Source organism: Passer montanus, unplaced genomic scaffold (assembly GCF_014805655.1).
Source record: "Passer montanus isolate IOZ18808 unplaced genomic scaffold, ASM1480565v1 scaffold35, whole genome shotgun sequence".
In the NCBI taxonomy this organism is placed as follows: Eukaryota; Metazoa; Chordata; class Aves; order Passeriformes; family Passeridae; genus Passer; species Passer montanus.
Genome location: NW_024368263.1, coordinates 8,661,175 through 8,679,453, shown reverse-complemented (window position 1 = coordinate 8,679,453; position 18,279 = coordinate 8,661,175). Strand labels below are relative to the sequence as shown.

General features: G+C 54.5%; 1 protein-coding gene across 3 annotated transcripts in view; it reads left to right on the top strand.

Annotated features, from left to right (window-relative positions):
• RPTOR (regulatory associated protein of MTOR complex 1) overlaps positions 1–18,279 on the top strand; it is a 101,732-nt gene that overhangs the window by 75,863 nt on the left and 7,590 nt on the right. For all 3 annotated transcript variants that reach the window (XM_039715967.1, XM_039715965.1, XM_039715966.1), the window contains exons 25-30: positions 3,237–3,342; positions 5,356–5,470; positions 5,873–5,997; positions 7,110–7,214; positions 9,550–9,597; positions 15,184–15,290. In XM_039715967.1, the coding sequence (XP_039571901.1) occupies positions 3,237–3,342; positions 5,356–5,470; positions 5,873–5,997; positions 7,110–7,214; positions 9,550–9,597; positions 15,184–15,290 (606 nt within the window). The remainder of the gene's footprint in view (positions 1–3,236; positions 3,343–5,355; positions 5,471–5,872; positions 5,998–7,109; positions 7,215–9,549; positions 9,598–15,183; positions 15,291–18,279) is intronic.

Here is an 18,279-nt window from a genome sequence, read left to right as displayed (position 1 = left end):
CTTCGGGAGGGGGCTGAGCCATCACCATGGAGCGTTCAGGTGCTGGGGTGAGATAATTGCCCAAGTTTAAGGCTATCAGAGCAGGGCAGGCTCTTGATTTCCAGAGGGAATCACCGGTGCAGCATTGCCTGACACTTCCTCAGCTGCTGTGAAATTCCCTTTCTGCTGAAACCACCGAGTGATTCCTTAGGGCACATCTGGGATGTGGGGCTGGGCTGCCTGGCCAGGCTTCCACCAGGGCTTTTTCTCCTCAAGATGAGCTCCAGAGTCTTGAGTCAAGCCCAGACCAGAGCACAAGAGGAGGAAGATGATGTTTGAGCTCTTAGTTCTTATTAAAATCATTTGTCTGCTCGCTAAGAAAACCTCTTCCCAGGGAAGAGGGGGGGGTCTTTATTAATAAAATAAATCAGAGTAGGCAGCCAGGCACGGGCAGGGGCAGTGGGGACATGGGGAGCTCTGTGGGGGAGTGGCTTTACTACTATTTCTACTTCCTGCACATAAAATAGACTAAATTGCTAGAGGGGAGGCAATAAAAAACGTGGAGCATTCCTGTACTATTTCACAGCAGCCAGGGAGGGGTGGCATGGGAAGGGGGTTTTCTGTGTCCCAGGGAGCAGGAGCAGGACACAGCCCTGGCTCTGGAGGAGCTCCTGAGCTGGGAATTCCAGCTGGTGAATTCCTGGGTGAAGCTTGAAGGGAACAAAATCTGTGTTTTCTAATCACACAAGGGAGAGAATTGATCTCCCTGTAACTTCTGCAAAGCAGCGTTGGGAGGCCAAGGAGAGGGAGGTTTTTGCAGGTGTTACCCTGTCCTAACAGGGAATTGTAGGTGACTTTGGGGCTGGACTGGCTGCTGTGTGTGCAGGGACTGGAGAAGTCTCTCGGGGAGAACTTTCTCTGAGGTTTCTTGGCTGGAAGTCAGGAGTGACAGCTCGGGTGTGCCTGAGTTTCCATGGAGTCCCTGTTCCTGCAGCAACAGGGAACAGTCCTGGCTGGTGGCTGCTGCCTTTTGGGAGCTTCAGCCTCATGAAAAAGGCAGAGTGAAGTGTACCAAGTACTGATGGAAAAATGACATTGATGCTTAATTCCAGCCGTTCTTTTGGAGCTGCTGCCTGCCTTCATAAACAGGGAAAGACAAGACAACTGTTCCTGTAATGAATAAACATAAAATGACTGTGAGTGCATCTTAGTCATATTTAATTGATGAATTTAGTTGTGCTTCATGGACCTTGCCCTGAGAATGCTATCACTGGAAAGACTGAGGGATTAATTTCCAGTGTAAATCAGGGGCTCTGTTTCAAGCCATCACTCCAGGTTTGATTTATTGATTATCTAATCAAATAAACTGAGAGGGAAAACGCTGCACTGTAAATTCTCCTTGTGCCAGGAGAAGCAGGTCCCTGCCCCAGCTCTGGGCTCTGCAGAAGCTTTTCCTCTTCCTGCAGCCCCTGGTGGCTCAGGGCTGTTCTGGGAGCCCCGGGGCGCAGGAAAGCCTCGGTGCCAGCTGTCAGGAAGTCCTGAGGCAGGGAGAGCGGGAGCCAGCATCTGTTGTTTCCAGGGCTGGCAGAGCATGCAGGCAGGAGCTGGGAAGGATCCTGGAAGGTGAGAATTACATAAGCAGCCCTCCCTGATAAATCCCTGCCGGGGCTGCTGGGCTGTGCCTTGGCCCCGGGTTCTGGGAGAGGAGTGGGATCCTGCAGGGCTGGTGAGCAGGGAGAGCTGCATTGACCTCTGGAGCCTTGTGCCAAGGGCTCCCTGCTCCCCTCCTGGCACCCACTGCCACAGGGAGAGGGAGAGACCCATGAGAGAAGGAAAACTGCTGGGAGGGCTCAGCTGCTCCCTGCTCCCTGGATGTGGAAGGATCTGTCATGGTCCCCATCCTGCTGGGCTTGGTGTTTTCATAGATCCTCCCTCTGGGCAGGATGATCCCCAGAGCCCCACAGCTGGGTGGGTGTGGGGCCAGGACAGCCTTTCCCTGCCTGCTCTGACTGGGCAGGATGATCCCCAGAGCCCCACAGCTGGGTGGGTGTGGGGCCAGGACAGGCTTTCCCTGCCTGTTCTGACTCTGCACTCGTGGGCCAAGGGTTCTTCCTTGGGCTTGCTTTAATTTACTCCCAGAGAAGCTGGATTTTCATTAAGGTGTAGGTGTCATCTCTCCCCTCTCAAATTCCTTTGATGTATTTTAGCTCAGGTTTGTTTATTGCTTTTCATTAGGGGTCGTTTGTCATTGCTTGTCTAATAGGTGTTGTGCTGAAATAAAGTGCTTTTTTCTTTGCCTGGAGGAAAGGTGGAGGGTGGGCTTCTTTTTCTTTTTTTTTTTTTTACAGAAGCAGAAGTCCAACTCAGTAACAGCTGTTTTCTTAAGGATAGCATTGTTTGGAGGCAGTGTTTGTAATAGTGACAGATTATTTAAGTACTTTCTTATTCATGGAAAACAGGGATTTTTTTCTAGGGAATTTGTCTTCCTGCTCCAAGAGTTACTCCTTTGGAGCAGCCAGCACCAAAGGAAGCTGGATCAGAACCCTGCAGCTCAGCTCCTTAATTGATCCAAGGATGGTTCTGGAGCAGGGGAGTCTTGGATAATTTTTTAAGTATGAAAAACACCTCATCTATAGCTCCTGCCACGGTTTGGGGTGAGATCTTAGGAGTTTATTCCTTTTGATCCTGAATAAGGTGGGAATAGCCATGGTGGGAGCAGCCCTGGGGCTGGCCTCGTGCCTGGAGCACAGGTTTTGTAGGGGAGCCATGGAGTGCTGAAACCTGGAGCTGTGGGGTGTGAATAAATATCATCAAATGGCTCAGGGTTGCTGTGACTGCAGGGCCACTCTCCAGTTTCAGGGGGAATTTTGTATATAATCAAAGCCAGGTGACACAGGGGCATCGTTTGCAGACCAGGGAACCAGAACAGGGCTGTTCCTGGTAAATGATGGTGGGAACCTGAACATCCCAGGGATTTGGGAATGTAGCCATGCCCTGCTCAGCCAGCAGCCCTGGATTAGCAGGAAAAGAAAGATTTCAGTGTGTTCTGAGCTGGCTGTAGCAGGGCTGTGCTCCCTCTTTGATCTTGGTGTTGCTACGTGATGCTCCTCAGCTGAGGAGAGCAGAGGGAAATCTGTGTCCTGAGATCTGAGACCCGCAGCACTCAGAGGGGACAGGAGCTACTATGGCATCACTCAGCCAACTGCTGCCCTTCTGGGGGTCACTGGTCCTGTGTGTGTGTCTGTCTGTCCTGGCAGATCCCCGAGGAGCACGACCTGGAGAGCCAGATCCGCAAGGAGCGCGAGTGGCGCTTCCTGCGCAACGCCCGCGTCAGGAAACAGGCCCAGAAGATCATCCAGAAGGGTGAGTGCTGCCCTGCTCAGGGCAGGCTGTGAAACCCCAATTAGCCTTGCTCTCAATTAGAGATGGCCCTGTGCAGCCCCTCAGGCTGCTGAGGGCAGGGCAGCTGCTGCTGCTGCGGGTTTATCCCAGCTGCTGCTGCAGATGTTTCCAGCTGCTGCAGGTGTTTGCTTCCCTGCTGCTGCTGCAGGTGTTTCCAGCTGCTGCAGGTGTTTGCTTCCCTGCTGCTGCTGCAGGTGTTTCCAGCTGCTGCTGCAGGTGTTTCCTTCCCTGCTGCTGCTGCAGATGTTTCCAGCTGCTACTGCAGGTGTTTCCTTCCCAGCTGCTGCAGGTGTTTGCTTCCCAGCTGCTGCTGCAGGTGTTTCCTTCCCAGCTGCCTCTGCAGGTGTTTCCAGCTGCTGCTGCTGCAGGTGTTTCCAGCTGCTGCTGCCCCACTCCAGCTGCTGCTGCTGCAGGTGTTTCCAGCTGCTGCTGCAGGTGTTTCCCTGCTGCTGTCCCAGCTCTCTGCTCTCAGCTGCTGGCTGTGGTCACCAGCTCAGCCTCTGCTGTTGAGGGGATGGGAGGTGCAATGCTGGAGGGTCAAATCCAGAGCTGCAGGCTCAGGGTTTGTGGGACAGACGTGGTCATGGCAGAGTGTGGAGCTGCTGGACCTGTCCCCCCAGCTCAGGAGACACCTCAGGGATGTCTCTCACATTCCCTGCTCTGCTGAGCTCTGTAAGTGCTGGTTTGCTCCTTATACCCCATTTTATTTGGGATATTTGTGTGTGCTGCTCCCAAGGTGCCTCATGTCCATGCTGTGTCAGCAGGAGCTCCCCAGGAACCTGAGGCTCAATCTCTGAGGCAGCTTTGGGCTGGAATTCTCTGAGCACAGGAATTTATTCTAATAAAGTGGCACCTAATGAAGCTCCCTAAGGAATTTGCATCCCTCAGTTTTTCCCTGCCCTGAGCAGCAGAGGCTGGGGAGCCACAATTCAGGAGCTCCTGGTGTCCTTCCCATGTCCTCCTGGGCTGGGGGCTGCTCCTCCCAGGGATGCTTTTGGAGGCACACAGGGCTGGAAATCCCAGTGTTCTGAAGGAAAAGTGCCCAGGGCTCAGCCCTGTCACTGGGAGGCTGCTCCTGTGGAGCTTCATGCCAGGAAACTGCAGAATATCATCAACCAGAGAAGTACAGAAATGATCCTGGAGCCCAGGAGATGGCCTGGGAGATCTGATGGAATACAAAGAAGGGGATTTTTCATGCTTGCCTGGAGAAGTTAAATCTCTTTCTAGACAGTGTTCATATTTGGTTGCTTGACCTGAGTGACTGAAATGCCTCTATTCATTAAAAAAATAATGAAAATGTGAAATATTAAAAAGAATTAAAATAGACTTACAAGCTTTTAATGAAAATTAGATTCAATGGATGCATTCTAAAACAAACTGGGGTTGAATGGATGTCTCCTGGGTTTAGGGGTTTGTGTGATGAATTCAGAGAGTGCCAGAACCCAGCAGTGTCTGGGTCCCAGCACTGTTTGTGAATAGCAAACTGCTCTGAAGACAAGATGGGAAAAGTCTTTACCCATCATTTTAACGTCTCCATGGAAAATACATTTTTCATTTGCAAATTAACCTAAAATTTAAGGGAACTCAAATGGAAGATTAAATAAATAATCCACAAGCTGCAGTGAAATGCTGTATTTAAAACTGAAAAAAGGCATTTTCAAATTTTATATTTTGAAGAAATAGTGTTGATTTTTTCCCTCAACACAAACTGGCATTTCTCTGGGTGTGGCTGGGCTTGTTCTCCTTGCTTGCCAGTGTGAAGGATGAAGGGTTTGTCACCACAGTTCTTGGTTTGCACCTCAAGAGCTGAAGGTGCCTCAAGCTGGGGACGTCTGAGAAACTCCTGGAGGGAGGGGAGGGCGGGGGTGTCCTGGTGGAACTGGGGTGGGTGCCTGGTGGCCCTGGGGAGCTGGGGCTGTGCAGAGCCCATCCCTGGGGCCATCAGGGTGAGCTGAGCTGGTGCTGTCCCCGCAGGCATCTCCCGGCTGGACGATCAGATCTTCCTCAACAGGAACCCGGGCGTGCCCTCCGTGGTGAAGTTCCACCCCTTCACCCCCTGCATCGCTGTGGCTGACAAGGACAGCATCTGGTGAGGGCTGGGGACATGGGTGTCACAGCAGGACAGCTGGGTCCCTGTCCTGGCTCTCTCTCAGCAGGTGGAGGTGCTGAGATCCTGCCCTGGCAGGGTGGGCAGCCCTGGCACAGGGTGCCCAGAGCAGCTGTGGCTGCCCCTGGATCCCTGGCAGAGCCCAAGGCCAGGTTGGACACTGGAGATTGGACACCCTGGGACTCTGGGCTGTCCCTGCCATGGCATGGGTGGCACTGGATGGGCTTTGAGGTCGTTGCAATCCAAACCATCCATGATTTCGTGATGTGTTATTAATCAAACAATGCCAAACTCCAAAGGAGAAATCCCAGACTGGATAACAAGTGCATCTCTACAGCTGGTACAGAGAACTGAAAGCTCACGTGCTCTTTCTTCCTCCCACAGTTTTTGGGACTGGGAGAAGGGGGAGAAGCTGGACTACTTCCACAACGGGAACCCTCGGTACACGCGGATCACGGCCATGGAGTACCTGAACGGGCAGGACTGCTCCCTGCTGCTCACTGCCACAGGTAAGGGACACTCAGGACACTGTCCCACTGGCCTTGGCTCAGGTCCAGTCCAGCTGAGCTGATCTGGACTCTGTTCTCTCCCCTCCATGGACTGATCCCAGCCCAGTCTTCCCCCCTGCCCTGCCTGCTCTCGGCTCAGGAGGCATTGCCAGGCTCAGACTTGCAGCTTCTTCCTGGCACTGAAATCTCTCAAGCAGACTTTCCAAGGACTGACCAGTCCAACACTTGCTGAAGCCATTCCCATCTGAGTCCTTGCAAGGCTGTGGTCACCCCCTCCCGTGGCACACCTGGGGAGAGGTGATTTCAGAGCTGAAACTGCAGCAGCCAAAACGCAGGAGCTGCAGTTCTGTTCCTTGTGCTGTGTTCACATAGAGCAGGCAGGGCTCAGCCTCAGCACCAAACCCCTCAGGTGGGTCTGAGTTTCTCTCCAGCCCATATCTCACCTGAGCAGGGGGCTGTTGAGGAGATCTTGCCCAGTCTCTGGTCTGCAAAGCTGTGAGTCAGATCTGCTCCTCTCCCAAGGAACCATTCCAAACACTCAGAGTGTTTTCAACAGCTTCTCCAGCTCCCTGCTCAACTATACAGGTTGGGTGTAATTAAGGGAGGGGGAAGGGGAGCTGAGAGAGCCTTTAGGACATATTTCTTTCAATTTATTGATTCTTAGCACAAAAGTTTCACAGATGGGGAGCAAATTGAAAAAAAAATACACAATGTTCTTGAAAGATTTGCTGCTGATGGGCTGGGCTTTGATGCTGCTGCCTCTGTGGGGCTGTTTGTGTTGAGTGGGTACTTGTGTGGCCCTCGGCACCAATCCAGAGATGAATCCTGGAGAAAATGAATGTCAAGGAAATGGAGAGACATTGAATGTCAGGTGTTGTTCAAGGGAGGAGAAAAGCTCTTCCAGAACAGCTCCAGTGGAACAAAGCGTTAGGTTCCGTGGATGTAAATTAGAGAGGGAAAACAACTCCAGCAGAAAGTGTTCAAGTGACACTCTGGCTTTGGGGTCTGTGTGACTTCAGCTCTGCTTCTCCTCTTCTTCCTGGTGCACAAGGAGCTGCAGGAGCTGCACCAGCAGTGACTTTGCTTTGTGTTCTTTCCCTGTGCTCCCCCAGACGACGGTGCCATCAGGGTGTGGAAGAACTTTGCAGACCTGGAGAAGAACCCAGAGATGGTGACAGCCTGGCAGGGGCTGTCAGACATGCTGCCAACCACACGAGGTGGGTGCCACTGACCTGTCTGGGGGGAAGCTGGAAATCAGCCTTTGTGCAGCTTTCTGGGTGGCACCTGTGACCTCCTTTAGCCCCAGCTCCAACTTTGGCTCTTGTTCTTCCCTGTTTATTGTGGGTCAGGAGGTGGCAGAGGGACGTGTGGTCTAAATCTGGCACATGCAGAAGGACAGCACAGTGAGACATTGGCCTGCTTGGAATGTTAGCAGAACTGGGCAGAAATGGGTGTAAAAAGGAGCATTGGCATCCAGCCACACATGGGATGAAGCCAGAAAACCAGTTTGTGTAACCCTGAAATCTGTTTTAGGACATTATGGGAGGTTTTGGGATGTTAAAGGAGGTTTTGGGATATTAAGGGAGGTTTTGGGATATTAAAGGAGGTTTTGGGATATTAAAGGAGGTTTTAGGATGTTAAAGGAGGTTTTGGGATATTAAAGGAGGTTTTGCAGCATTCCAGGTGGTGGATGTTCCCTCCTTCCCAGACCCATCAGGTGCTAATGCTCCAATGGCAGTTCTGTGTCCCTTGAATATTTCTAATCAAGGCTGCAGCTTTTCCTGGGTGTGCTCTGGTGCAATCAGCACTTTGGGATTGATGAGGAAGTGCTGGAGGAGGCCCGTGCTGTGCAGGAGGTCAGATGAGATGACCATCATCATTCATCCTGACCTTAAAAGCTGACAGTTCTCATTTCTGAGCTGATGTGGTTCATCCCAGGAGCCTGACACAGCTCTTTCAGCTATTCATTGGATTTCCTGGGGCTGCCTGTGTGTGTTGTTCTCCGCAGCCCCTCTGCTGTGTCTCAGGGAGCAGGGGCTGTGTTTGAGGCTCTGCCTTGCTGAGGGCACTGCCCAGGACTGGTGAGGAGCTGCTGGAAATCAGAGCCTGCTGTGCAAATGGCAGAGCCTGCCCTTTCCAGGGTGGCAGCAGGGGCTGCTGTGAGCAGGCAGGGCCTGGCTCTGCTCGGGCACAAGGAGCCCAGGAGTGGTGACAATTGCCCTCTGTGCTGTCACTCTGGAGCTCTGTGCTGCTGATTTGCAGCTTTGCTGGCTGCTGGGTGATGTTTCCCATCCCTGCATTCAGGATCTGCCTCCTTGGAGCTGGGAATGCCCCGGGCTGCTGCTGGGCAGGGAGGATGCTGGGCTGGAGCTGCCTCAGCCCAGTGCTACTGTCCTGCCCTCCCTTCCATGGGCACTGTTCCAGGGCACAGCCTTTGCTGCTTGTGCCTCACTCTGGACAGGGTTTGACACCCGGGAAGGATTTTCAGTGTCTGACACTGCAGAGGAGAGAACTCTGAGAGCTGGGTGGTTCCATTTGCCAAAACAGGACTGGGGAAACTTTTAAATCTGTTCTCTTTAGGACTGAGGTTTTTTCCCCTTGGCTTTTTCTTTCCCTTGTGGACTGAAGCAGTCTGGGGCCTGTTTTCTTTGCCTTCCACCCTCCCAGCAGATTGGGCAGCAGAGAAGGACAGATCTGTTTGTGGAGAGAGAAATAAATGTAGCCACTTCAAAAGAGCTAAGTGGAGCAAGTCCCCGTGGAGATGAGAGTCTTCAGAGTCATCTGCTGCCAAGACCACAGCCGTGGTCCAGCACTGCCTCACAAAACTGAGGATGCATTTTGAAGCTGCAGAGCTCAGGAGTTTTACTGGAGTTTGGTTGCTCCCACTATTGATTTCCTTCCTCTTCTCCCAGCTTTTCCCCTGTGTCATAATGTCACATTCACCTCTGAACTGTGCTTGAGAACAGCCAGAACTTGACTTTCAGGGCCATTTCCACACTTAGAGAAGGAGAGAGGAATATGCAATCCCTAAACGCATCCTTTGGAAGCTTGGGAGCAGCCCTGGGTTGTCTGAGGTGGACAGTGACACGCTCAGGGGCTGCCTGAGAGGGAGAGCAGCCCAGGGCAGGCACAAAGCTTGCACATTTCCTCTGGGAGGGCAGAGCTGAGCTGGCACAGCTGCTTCCCTGCTGCCCCCCCAGCTGTGGGCACACAAACCCTGACCCCTGCCAGCAGCCCCAAGCTCCCATGGGTCTGTACAGCTCCAAATTGCTCCTTGGTGTCTGTCTGTCTGTCTGTCTGTGCTGGGAGCAGGGCACAGGAGGGCTCCTTGTCCCTGCAGAGCTGTCAGCCAGAGCCTGCTGCACACAGGCTGCTGCCTTCCCAAAACTGCTGTGCTGCAGTGAGTGAGGGAGGCATGTGCTGCTCTGGCTGCTGCTGCTGCTCCTCTTTCACATTCCTCCATTTGAGTTGTTTCTAGTCCCTGTTTTGAGCTGGGTTTTGCTCTGGCTGACTGGCCCTGAGCAGCACCCCCTGATCTCTGTCTCCCCACAGGTCTGGCCCGAAGGGTGTCCATCTATCTGGACAGAAGCAAGCAGGGAGGTGAGTGCTGCTGCTGTTCCCCGTGCTCAGGGGGTGGGCAGGAGCTCTGTGGGGTGGGTGGTTGGGGTTTTGGTGTGGTTTGGGGGATCTCTGGCTCCTGGGAAGCTTTGCTTCACCTCTGCCATGCCCTGCCCCGTGTCTGTGCCCGTGAGGAGGGCAGGGAGGGATCTGTGCTCCCTGGGCAGGCCCAGCCCTGCTGGGGCAAGGGAGTCTTCCTGTCAGCCTCTCTGAGCTCCCTCAGCCACAGGAGGTGGGGGGATTTGGGAGCCTCTCTTTTCCAGGGGCCTTTCAAAGCAGAAGGGTTTGAGAGGGAGATTCCAAATGGAGCCTGATAAGCTGCTGTGGGTTTGGCTGGGGTTTATTTGTAAAGATCCTGTGGAAAGGAGATGCTGGGGAGTCTTTCCCAGCAGCCTCAGAATCGTGGACCCTTGGCAGAGATAAGCCAAAGAGGAAAGAGGGAAGTGTAGGTTGGATCCATGGCAGTAATTCTTCCCTGGGAGGGTGGGCAGGCCCTGGCACAGGGTGCCCAGAGCAGCCCCTGGATCCCTGGAAATGCCCAAGGCCAGGCTGGGAGCAGCCTGGGACAGTGGAAGGTGTCCCTGCCACGGCAGGGGTGGCACTGGATGGGCTGTGCCCAACCCAAATCCTTCTGGGATTCTGTAACAAATGTCACAAATTCCACTCTGCTGCATGGAGGGAAGGTGGAGGAAGCCCCCAGCCTTGTCCCACAGGATCTGCAGGGTCTGTGGGGCTCTGGATCCTGACTCCTCTCCCACGCAGGAGGGAGCAGATGGTGGATGTGTCAGGGCATCCCAGGCTGCCCGTGGTGGAGGTGTCACCTCAGGATGTTCATCAATTATTGATATTTGCTGACTAATCAGAGCTGGCTGTGTCTGCACTGATTCATCAGCCGGGCTCCTGGCAGGGCTGATTCAGAGCTCGTTAGTGGAGTTCAGCAGATCTCTGTGGCTCTGGGAGCTGGGGCAGGAGCGAGCAGAGTTGATGTGTGGCTGCTGCTGCTGCCTGCCTGTGGAATCCCCCAGCCAAGGCTAAAATTAGCAGGGCTGGGCTGCGGGGAATCCCTGGGCAGGAGCAGGAGCAGGGTCAGAAAATCCCTGGGCAGGAGCAGGATCAGGAAATCCCTGGGCAGGAGCAGGAGCAGGGTCAGAAAATCCCTGGGCAGGAGCAGGATCAGGAAATCCCTGGGCAGGAGCAGGAGCAGGGTCAGAAAATCCCTGGGCAGGAGCAGGATCAGGAAATCCCTGGGCAGGAGCAGGAGCAGGGTCAGGGAATCCCTGGGCAGGAGCAAGTTCAGGGAATTCCAGAGCAATTCCAGAGGGGCCAGGACAGGGCAGGGCCATGAAAGCCTTTTCCAGGTGCCTGTGCCCTCCTGGTGACAAGGGCAGCACCAGCATTCCCCCTTCCCTCTGGAGAGCTGTAAAACATGTGTGGAATTGGTGCTCTCCTGGCAGCCAAGTACCTCAGCAATGCTTGGTCACTGCTCAGCCCTGGAAGTGCCCTGGGCCAGGGTGGATGGGGGACAGGGGGACAGCTCAGCCTGCAGCAGGAGCTGGTCAGAGCATCAGCCTCAGAGCAAGGGGCAGAGGGAGCAGCAGGGAGCTTCCCACCCCTCCCAGGAGCCCCCACCAGCAGCGAGGGCTGACACAGCTCTGGTCAGATTATTTGATGGCAATAAAATCACTGGAGAAATGGCAGCTCCAGGGGTTTGTGTTCTTTTAATTGAATTCCCAGCATCCCAGCTCCTGCTGTCCCTCACTGCAGAGTCCTTGGCAGGAGGAGGGGGACACTTTTTGAGAGGATGTTGTAGAAATTAATGATGAGTGAGGTCATCCAACCCTCCCACTGCTTCCTGGAAATTAAAGCAGGGATGTGCTTCACTGCTCAACCAGGAGGGCCCATGATTAAAAATGATCAGTCAGAGTCCAGGATGCTTTTGTGTTGTGTTCCATGGATATTCCTGACTCCACTGAAATGCCAAGGACAGCCTGGCCAGGTTCCCTGACATTCCAGGGCAGTGCAGATGTTGGGAGTGCAGCTGCTTTCACCACAGTAGTACTGGAATTCATCCATGGAATTGTCCCATCCAGGCAAATCTCTCTGGCTCAGAGCAATCCTGAGGGAACAGCCATGGGCAGTTCTACCTTGAGGAACAGCTGCTGGTGTGGATCAACTCAGCCAAGCAGACCTGCCAGTGCTGGCTTTAAAAGGCTCAACAGCAAACAAACAAACAAAAAAATAAAAACCCAAAAAACAGCACCACCTCCACCACAGACATTTAAAAATTCCTTTCCCTGAGCTGTGGAAGATTTGCTGCTCATTATCTAAGAACATAATATCCCTTAGGGGGAAATTGTGCTCTTAGCTCCTGATGCATTGCAGCAGTGCAGGGCTGGTTCCTGCAGCTCGTGGGTTCTGGGAGCAGCAGCACTGCCCTGTGCCATTCCATGTCTGTCCTGTGCCAGGGGCTGTGCCAGGGGCTGTGCCAGCTCTGTGCCTGGGTGCTGTGACAGTGACAGGCCAGGCAGAGCCAGCTCTGGGGCTGGGCAGATGCTCAGAGGGGCTGGGGAGGAGCAGCTCAGGTGCTCAGAGGTGCAGGAGGGGTTCAGTGAGAGCAGCTCGGGTGCAGAGGGGCTCAGTGAGAGCAGCTCAGGTGTTCAGGACAGCACCTGTGGGCTCAGTGAGAGCAGCTCAGGTGCTCAGAGGTGCAGGAGGGGCTCAGTGAGAGCAGCTCAGGTGCTCAGAGGTGCAGGAGGGGCTGGTGAGGAGCAGCTCAGGTGCCAAGCCCAGCAGCCAAAGCCCTGTGGGTGGGCTGCAGGCTCAGTTGTAACATCCTGGAGTAGGACCTCTGTTAATTAAAAAGGAAATGATCGTTATTATTCAATCCCACGTTCACTCCTCATCCCAAAATGCTCTGAATTGAGTATGGAAACATGAGCCAATCCTGGATCATCTCTGCCATGCTTGTACATAGAAATAGTTCAGCTATTTCTGTCTCACTCCATACTGTGAGTGCCAGCTCTGGATGGAACATTTCGCAGTCAGAGGAAGCTTTCCTTCCCCTCACACACTTCCAAGTGACTGACATTTCTGTATGAGGGCTTTTCTGCTCTTCAGACAGGCTGGAGTTCTGGTTCAGCATTGCCAGTTCCTCCCCTTTTGGCCAGGGCACGCTGGGGTGCAGCAGGAGCAGAGCCCCCAGCCCAGGGCTCAGCACAGGCACCTTTGCAGCCAGCATCCACCCTCTCCAGGCAGATCCTTGCTTTGGGGTGATCCAAATCCTGCTCTTGCCTCTTCCAGGGAGCAGCAACTGAGCTGAACTATTTAAATTTTAATAAGAAAGGCAGGAACTGCGAGGTCTCAAGCCACACCATAGCCAGCACCATCCCTGGAAGTGTCCCAGGCCAGGCTGGACAGGGCTTGGAGCACCCTGGGGTCGTGGGAGGTGTCCCTGCCATGGCAGGGCTGGAATGGGGGGCTTGTTAGGGTCCCTTCCAGCCCAAGCCATTCCAGGATTCTGTGATCATCTCCCTCCTTTTTTCCAGCCTGGTTGGGAGTGAACCCTTGTCCTTTCCATGTGCTTGTCTCTCATGGCAACCTTTGTGCAATCCCTCTGGAGCCTCTTCCCTCAGTGAGAGTTTCCTGCCCTGGGTGTCCTTGCTGAGCATCCTCAGTGACAAACTCCTGACAGGCACACCAAGAGAGGCACCAAAAATGCCAACTCTGCCCCCAAACTCACCTCCCCTGTGCCCCTGCACAGAGCAGCCCCTGGAACCACAGCTGGACAGGACTTGGTGCTGCTCAGAAGGAAACCTGTTCTGGGAGCTGTGGAGCTGCCTGGGAGCTCTTTGCCTGCTGAACTCCACCGGGGATGGAAATGGCCAGATCCATCTCAGCTGCCACGTTTATCCTGTCACATGGGCCCTAAGCAGCTGACAAATGCAAACACTTCAGTGGTGTTTATCATCCCCATCACTGCCTGCTTGTTTGCCTGCCTCTCCAGCCCTGCCAGCTGCCAGGCAGTCTGAAGGAACAATCCGTTTGGCTGAGGATAAAGATCCAGGCTCCCAGGTCAGCCCAGAGTCCTGAATTTCCTGCAGGGAGGGGAGGAACTGCCAGTAAACATCAGTGACCTCCTCCCTGGATGTGGCAGGATCGGGAATGCACTCAGATGTGATGCTTAGCGAGGGGAGAGGGGCAGGGTGTTTTCTGTGAAGCTGTGCAAAACAAGGTCATTCCATCCTGCAGGAGAACTCGGTGTTCAGAGGATGTGCTGCTGTTTCCTTTGTGCTCTGTAGCCGTGGATGTTCTGCTACCAGGCACTTGTGGCCCTTTGGTGACAAAGGAGCACGTTGGGGCAGGCTGAGGTGTCCTGCTGGGGATGGTTTGGGCAGCACACCCAGCCAAGTGCACGTTTTCACCTCGTGGATGGGCACGTTGTGGAGTGGAGACACAGGGGTGGTGCTGAAGGCCCTGCCAGTGCCCGGGGCAGGAGCTGCAGTCCTGATGCATTGCAGAGGGTTCTGCCTCCAGCTCTGTGTGCTTATGAAACACTGCTCAGCACCAGAGACTCGGGCTGGCATGGGCAGAGGCTGGACAACTGCTCTGACGGGCTGGATGCTGCTGCGTGAGGCTGGGATGCTGCTCTGAGGCAGGAATTCTGCTCTGAGAGGCTGGGATGCTGCTCTGAGAGACAGGAATTCTGCTCTGGGGCAGGAATGATGCTCTGAGAGGCAGGAATGATGCTCTGAGAGGCTGGGATGCTGCTCTGAGAGGCAGGAATTCTGCTCTGAGAGGCTGGGATGCTGCTCTGAGAGGCAGAAATGCTGCTGTGTGAGGCAGGAATTCTGCTGCTGTCCCTGCCCTCCCGAGGGGCTGGAAACAGACCCCAAGCCTGGAGTTCTCTGGTTCCCTCCTGTGGTGCTCCCGGGGCTTTTGTTTGTGTTTTTAACGCAGTGTGGATGGGACTGTGTGCTGAATTTGCCCTGGAGTTGCTCTGTGCCCTCGGGGATGAGGAGCAGAAGCTCCTGTCAGGGTGTTTGAGCTGCTGTCACTGCAGGGTGTTCCCCTCCTCACCAGTCATGCAGCAGACTGGTTTGTGCTCCCACCAGCTGTTAAATTCACTCTACTGCAGCCCTGCCTTGGCCAGGAACATCTCCCACACCCTTCTGACAGAAGGAGGAATCAGTGCAGGAGCTCTCAGGTCTTGCTGGTGAGGTGGCACCGGCTGTGTCTTCAATCAGCATGTAATGTTCTCGTGGTGGTGCTGGGCACTGCTCTGGCCCTGGCAGTTCCTGGAAGTTGTGCTCCCCTCCCACAGGGACCCTGCTGGTTTCTCTCAGCACTCACACCAGGGGGCAAAGCAGTGTTTGGAATGCAGGAGCAGCTGATTCAGTCCCACCTGGGGCTGTGTGGGGTGTCTTGTGTGTGTGATTCTGCATTTCCTCTGGCGCTGGCAGTGTCTGGAACTCGGGCCAGGGGAGCTGATGCTGCACGGAGTGCAGCTCTGCAGAGCTGGGGTGCCAGTCTGCTGGCCCTGACTGGCACCCCTGCCTTGTTGTGTCTCAGGAGCAGGGATGGTGGTGGACTGGGAACAAGAAACTGGGCTCCTGATGACCTCGGGAGACGTGAGGATAATCCGGATCTGGGACACGGATCGGGAAATGAAAGTACAGGTAACAGCTGCCTGCTTGGCCCAGCACCTGTCCCTGCCAGAGCCCAGAGCACCTGGGGCTGCTCTGTGAGGAGCTGCCAGCTTCTGGAGCCCCTTCCTCCCTGCTTCCCTGCCCCAGGTCACGTTCCCAGCTCAATAAAACCACACAGACACTCAGGGAGTGTGCCAGGGCTCTCCTGCCAGCTGCTGTGCTGCTCTGGGTGGGCAGCAGTGCTTGGGGAAGCTGAGGCTGTGCCATCCAGAAGTGGGCTCTGGGATGTGAAGGTGGGCTCTGGGATCCAGAGGAGGGCACTGGGATGTGAAGGCAGGCTCTGGGATGCAGAGGAGGGCTCTGGGATGCAGAGGAAGATTCTGGGATGCAGAGGAGGGCACTGGGATGTGAAGGCAGGCTCTGGGAGGCAGAGGAGGGCTCTGGGAGGCAGAGGAAGGCTCTGGGATGCAGAGGAAGGCTCTGGGATGCAGAGGAGGGCTCTGGAATGGAGAGGAGGGCTCTGGGATGCAGAGGAGGGCTCTGGGATGCAGAGGAAGGCTCTGGGATGCAGAGGAGGGCTCTGGAATGGAGAGGAGGGCTCTGGGATGCAGAGGAGGGCTCTGGGATGCAGAGGAAGGCTCTGGGATGCAGAGGAGGGCTCTGGAATGGAGAGGAGGGCTCTGGGATGCAGAGGAGGGCTCTGGGATGCAGAGGAAGGCTCTGGGATGCAGAGGAGGGCTCTGGGATGTGAAGGCAGGCTCTGGGAAGCAGAGGGGGGGTCTGGGATGGAGAGGAAACTCTGGGATGCAGAGGGGGGCTCTGGGATGCAGAGGAAGGCTCTGGGATGCAGAGGAGGGCTCTGGGATGCAGCGGAGGGCTCTGGGATGTGAAGGCAGGCGCTGGGATGCAGGGCTGGGGGGGGGTCTGGGATGGAGAGGAAACTCTGGGATGCAGAGGGGGGCACTGGGTTGCAGAGGGGGGCTCTGGGATGCAGAGGGGGGCTCTGGGAAGCAGAGGAAGGCTCTGCAATGCTTAGGAGGGCTCTGGGATGCTTAGGAGGACTCTGGGATGCACAGGAAGGCTCTGGGATGCAGCTGAAGTTCACATTAACAGGGAACTGGAATAGTGTAAGAGTCTGTGAAAGCACACAACCCCTGTGCCACGGAGCAGGAAAAAGGCCCTGCCAGGGAAAAGGCCCTGCCAGAGTCCCCGACAGCCACCATCACGTGGGAGTTGCAGTTGGAGCTCACATTAACAGGGAACTGGAATAGTGTAAGAGTCTGTGAAAGCACACAGCCCCTGTGCCACGGAGCAGGGACAAGGCCCTGCCAGCGTCCCCGACAGCCACCATCACGTGGGAGCTCCTCAGAAATTCCGAGGAGAAGCAGGTGGTCGGTGAGAACCGAGGCACCATGCTGGAATGAAAAGGAAGTGGAGTTTTCAAAGCTTCTCGAAATTAATTACCCTTGGATGAACATTAATTGCGACACTTTGACCCTGCGATGCAGGATAATTAAGCCTCTGTTCATCTTAATTACTTTCACATATTATTTTTTCTATGCAAATTAGGGAGCGGCAAAATTCAGGAGGCGAAAATCTTTTAAATGATGATGATTAATGATTGCACCGAAAGTATCTAAAAACATGTTGTTTCTTTTTTTAATTGCAAAGATTGGGTGTTGAAATTCAAGTGATTGGAACTTCCTGCCTCGGTGACTGGGAAAGTGAGAATCAGCACAAAGAGCAGCGATAATCGAGGCAGATAAAGGTGCCTCCCTCTTTGAACTACAGAAACCCACACCTCTGGAAGCTCTCTGGAGCTGGAGGAACGAGTGCTTCATTTGCACTTCTGCTGAGTGTTGCTGCTTCAAAGGAGGAGCTGGGGGTGGGCAGAGGCTGCAGCAGCCCCGGGCCTGGTGCCTCTCCCTGCTCAGCCCAGCGGCTCCAGGGTGAGCCTGCAAGGGGCACAAGCAGAGCTGAGGTGTGGGGTGAGCCCCTGCAGCTCCTGCACAGCCCTGAGCAGCCTGGCCTGGGGACGTGTGCCCGGGGCAGGGGGGAAATGAGAGGGGCTTTAAGGTCCCTGCCAACCAGGGCATTCCATCGTTGGCATTCCTGCTTTTGCAGTGCTGCTCAGCTTCTTTTGCTGGTTTTAACAAAGTGGTTTTCCTCCCAACAGGCACAGGGATTATTCTGAGCAATTCTTTTGCCTCAAGAAGTAAAAAGGAGGGAAGTGGCAGCGTGGTGCAGTGGCACAGCTGCCTTTCCCATGTCCCCTTCCCAGCACACATCTCTCATGAGATGGGCTGGGTGTCCCTGTCACAAGTGCCACAGCAGGGACAGGAGGGGGCACAGCACTGCCTGGCTTGCTCTGGGGCTGGGCCAGGGGCCAGAGTGTCCCTTTGGGGCTCAGGGGCACCAGAGCTCGGTGTGAGGATGGGGATGAGGAGGGGGATGGGGATGGAGCAGGACCTTGGTTCGGGGCCCTGAGTGAAGCTGTGTGTCACAGCTACAGCAGGTCTGAGCTGAACAGATAAAATTGGCCATGACAGACCCCAGCTCCCAGCTTAATTCATTAAAAAATAGTAAACAAGTCCCCAGGTAAGACAATGATAGGTTAGGTAGGATCTCAAACAAGACGCCCCAGCCAGTGCCACTCAATCCTAGCAGCCAGTGAGCCAAGCAGTGTTAGGAACCCAACCAAGGGTTCAAGCACGAGAACTTTGAACCCCCCATGAATGGGGGTGTCCATCAGTGAGCATTGGCTGCTGTCACCTAACCTCAGTGTGTCCATGTCACTCTTGCACCAAGAATGACACAGGGAAGGAGGGAGGCAGGACTGTAGAAAGAGCGAAGGAGGTTTTGTTCAAGAGAACCACGTGGTTTATATAGAGTGATACGATGGATTCTGTTTGATTGGCTAACAAAAACACCTTCCTCACACACTGTCCTTGAGAAGAACAGAAAGACAAAGTAGAAAAGCACCACCTGCAGATTGTTTATACTGACAAGTTACCACATC